Genomic DNA, 4,683 nt, shown 5'->3' with positions numbered 1-4,683 from the left:
CTCACATCAGAAAGTGAAAGTGAAAGTAGATGGAAATATGCAGTTGGTGCAACCATGGAAATCAAATGGACGTTTGATGAGAAGTGTAACCCGTTGCAAACATCTCTGTTCAAAGTCGGCTATGGCTACTACCTCATTTATACTTGGCACACCTATGAACCAGCGATTGACGAGTCAGTGTTTGCAAAAGATACCTCTGTGTGTAGTAGTAGATAGAGTCGAGTCATGGCCTAGTGTAAAAAAACTCGAGTTGTTTCACTTTCGTGTACATGTTTATTTTTCTTTACAGAATACAAGAGTATCTATGGCAGATTGTGACAGTGAGTCATTTGAACCTATATACTATGTTGTCATTTGAAGCTATAATATACTATGTTGTCATTTGAAGCTCTAATATACTATGTTGTCATTTGAAGATATAATATACTATGTTGTCATTTGAAGCTATAATATACTATGTTGTCATTTGAAGCTATAATGTACTATGTTGTCATTTGAAGCATATATAATTATTGAATCCATATGGTTTGAGCTTATATATTTGTCATTTGAAGCCTTAATATACTATGTTGTCATTTGAAGTATAATATTATGTTGTCATTTGAAGCTATAATATACTATGTTGTCATTTGAAGCGTAAATACTATGTTGTCATTTGAAGCATATAATATACTATGTTGTCATTTGAAGCTATAATATACTATGTTGTCATTTGAAGCTATAATGTATATGTTGTCATTTGAAGCTATAATATACTATGTTGTCATTTGAAGCTATAATATACTATGTTGTCATTTGAAGCTATATAATATGTTGTCATTTGAAGCTATAATATACTATGTTGTCATTTGAAGCTATAATATACTATGTTGTCATTTGAAGCTATAATATACTATGTTGTCATTTGAAGTTATAATATACTATGTTGTCACTTGAAGCTATAATATACTATGTTATCATTTGAAGCTATAATATACTATGTTGTCATTTGAAGCTTCAATATACTATGTTGTCATTTGAAGCTATAATATAATATGTTGTCATTTGAAGCTATAATATACTATGTTGTCATTTGAAGCTATAATATACTGTGTTGTCATTTGAAGCTATAATATACTATGTTGTCATTTGAAGCTATAATATACTATGTTGTCATTTGAAGCTATAATATACTATGTTGTCATTTGAAGCTATAATATACTATGTTGTCATTTGAAGCTATAATATACTATGTTGTCATTTGAAGCTATAATATACTATGTTGTCATTTGAAGCTATAATATACTATGTTGTCATTTGAAGATATAATATACTATGTTGTCATTGAACCTATGTACTATGTTGTCATTTGAAGCTATACTATACTATGTTGTCATTTGAAGCTATAATACACTATGTTGTCATTTGAAGCTATAATATACTATGTTGTCTTATGAAGATATATTATATTATGTTGTCATTTGAAGCTATAATATACTATGTTGTCATTTGAAGCTATAATGTACTATGTTGTCATTTGAATAAAGATAGTTATGGCAAAACCAGATGTTTCCAATTAAAAAAAAATGAATCTTAGAGATCTTTGACACTACCATGGACAGAAAGAAATCAAACATTCTGTTTCTTATTGATACAGGCCAAAGGTCCAGAAAACTTTTGGCAGTCGTTAATGAGAAAACTGAACTATTGTAGACACGTTCGGAGACACAACACCATCCGAAAATCAGTGCTAGATGGAAAAGTAGCCGCAGAAATGCAGGAGGCAAACCAAGAAAGTCCTGGATAGGAAAGTGGAGGCAACAACAAGCAAAAAGATAATCGACTGCTCAGTAATGTCCCTTGAGTGTGAAGAATGATTTTGTATGACATTCAACCTCTGTAGGGAGAAGGAACTCAGATAAAAAAATTGAGCTTTTATATAGAGCAATGTCCACTAAACATTCTCAAAACGTTCACGTGAGTAAAGAGCTACTCGACTATGCATAAAACAAAGATATGATGAATAAGTCTACTTTAAGTTACTTTAAAATGTAGAACAATTAACGATTTGTTTAAGATGAAATAAAAAGAAAGATGAAATTTAATTAAATGAGAGGAATAATGATTGTGGCAGTTACAAATAGAAGTTAGCAGATATTACGTATCTTATGACAATATAATATCAGACGGGTACGTTTGATGAGAATTCACTTCCAATCGAGAAGGGTTGTATTCTTTATCCGACGGCGGGCTCAGTCAATGATTGCACTGTCAAAGGCAAAAGCTCCGTCGTCTTGATGGTAGAGATAAAAATATCCACAAAGTCCCAAAAGATAAAAATCTTCAAATATATATATATGTCATTTCTTTACTGTCGTCCCATGACCAACGGTATGGGCAATCCTGCTTTTGAAGCTTCGATATTAGTAAACATAGGTTGCGACACTGTGTCTCTATCGAAATATTTTTAAAGCATATTTGCATGGAATGTCTTTGTTGTGTTGTTAATTTGAATCTCGTAATAAACATTATATTTTACTGCTATTATTTTGAATGGTCCTTTCCATGTGGTTAACAGTTTACTCGAGTCATCGAATAAGGGTATTAATACTTTGTCACCAATCTCAAATTTTCTTGATTTGCTTTTGCGATCAGAGTATTGTTTGTATTTCTCTGCATTCTTACTGCCGGATTCCTGTGCTAGTTTACACGTGTCCTCTATTCTGTCTTTCAGGTTTCTCATATTCATAAGCAAACGTCATTTCTTTACTGTCGTCCTCATTCCCTTTACAACTATCAGCTACTACGTTGATCGGGCCGCGAGGTGATCGTCCATTCATCAACTCAAATGGGGAGTAGCCTGATGATTCTTTGGGTTATACCCTATATGCAAATAGGATTGCTGGTAAATATCTGTCCCAATCATCTGGTTTGTCTGCTGACACTTTTCTTAACATATTCTTCAGAGTACCATTGAATCTCTCACAAAGACCATTTGCTTGGGGGTGGTAGGGAGTTGTGAATGAATGTTGGATTCCCACGAGTTTCATGGTTTCATGCATCATATGTGATGTAAATTGGTGTCCATTGTCCGACACTATCTCATTTGGTATGCCTATTCTAGTAAAAATTGTCATCAATGCTTCGGCTATGTGATCCGATGTAGTTGATTTCAGTGCTATCGCTTCTGGCCACCTATTTGCGTAAATATCGACTAGTGTTAGTATGTTCCTATGGTTTCTATCTGATTTTGTTAAAGAGCCTATAATTTCAATTGGAACCTTTTGAAAAAACTTTTTCAATAACTTGGGTTGTCTCTAATGGCAATCTCGGTATTCTGCCTTTTGCGACTCTTTTTTGGCACGTGTCACACGATTTCTCATATTTTTTTAATTCAGAAAAGTGAGTGGAGCAGGGGTTTGAACCTGCGACCTTATTGGTACGACAACTCCGCGGAGGTCTCCAGAAGTGGGTGAGAGAGAGCTCTAGAAATATGACTTGGGTTTGATACGAATATTTTTGTGTTCGTGGATAGCTCACACGGTAGAGCCACGCTCTCACCTGCCAGGCGGAGTTGTCGTACCAATAAGGTCGCAGGTTCAAACCCCACCACCGCCGCGAAAAACATTTTTATTCTCTATTGTCTTCTGGCACTTTTCTTCTCAATTCATATTTTGATTTCTCATATTCTCGACCGTCTTTAGTAATTCCAGGCCATGTGAAATTCTCGGATATTCTCTTCAATGTGAAAGAGCTCCCAAGGTGTCCAGAAGTTATTGAAACATGCGCTAGTCCAATGATTTTGTTTCTGTAAATACTCGGCGTGACCAACTGTTTAGCCCGTTTGTTTCTTTTCCTATGTAATCTGAACAGAATATCTTTTTCAATAATGTATTCAACTTTTGAATTCCTCCCTTTGTTTGCGATATTGAAATATGATGATAAAGTCTGGTCCTTTTTATGTCCTTCAATGAACGTGTCCCTGTCAAATTGTTGTGGTTCAAAAGAAATAGTCATTGGCTTCTCTGTTCTCTTAGTCACCGTTCTTGTTTCTGCTAGACAAGATGTTTCTTAAGTTAATGGCCATTCTTTCATATCTGTTGGGTTTTCTTTAAGACCTTTAATATTGCCAACAATATCATATGCGACGGGGCGGGGAAGTATACAGCATTCTACGATTCCTGTGTAGTATGGGGTTTCTATGTACACATTAGCTGTTTCAAAGTTTTCGACTGTGCCACCGAATGTGATGCATTGTACAGTTTTTCCAGTTTGTCTTCGTCGTTGATCAAAGATGCTTTTATTTCTACTGTACTCCATCCTGTGTCTCTCAATATTCTGCAATCAGTTCCATTAGCTTTGCCTTCACAAAAAATAGCGATCCTGACTTGTGAGTTTGAGTTAAAAGTGAAATACCTTTCACGCAATGCACATTGATATTTTCTCCTGACATTACTTGTGTCTGATTATTTACATTGGTTTGGAGTGATGCATTTGCAGTTTCTTTTGGATATCCCACGATTTTGTAACATTTGTCTGCTGTGTGGCCTTTCAATCCACAATATTGACATTTAATTATAGGTTGGTTGGTTTTATTATACTCGATATTATTTTCAGTGCTATTTTTTATTTTGTTTTGATAGGATCAGCTATGGTCTCTATTGAACTGTTTGTTCCATGGTTTGTTACTATGGTAATCTTGTT

At 34.5% G+C, this 4,683-nt stretch overlaps 1 protein-coding gene across 1 annotated transcript in view; it reads left to right on the top strand.

The window, feature by feature from the left end:
- Positions 1-382, top strand: part of LOC144959420 (uncharacterized) — a 1,393-nt gene extending 1,011 nt beyond the window's left edge. Inside the window, exon 2 of the mRNA XM_078892000.1 lies at positions 11-382. Coding sequence (XP_078748126.1) covers positions 11-358 — 348 coding nt within the window. The 3' untranslated portion in view covers positions 359-382. The remainder of the gene's footprint in view (positions 1-10) is intronic.
- Positions 383-4,683: the final 4,301 nt, after the last annotated feature.

This window comes from Berghia stephanieae, chromosome 14 (genome assembly GCF_034508935.2).
Source record: "Berghia stephanieae isolate SIO BIC M18660-M18661 chromosome 14, UCSD_Bste_1.3, whole genome shotgun sequence".
NCBI classification, from domain to species: domain Eukaryota; kingdom Metazoa; phylum Mollusca; class Gastropoda; order Nudibranchia; family Aeolidiidae; genus Berghia; species Berghia stephanieae.
Note: the sequence above shows the minus strand (reverse complement) of the source record. Positions and strands in the feature narration are given on the sequence as shown.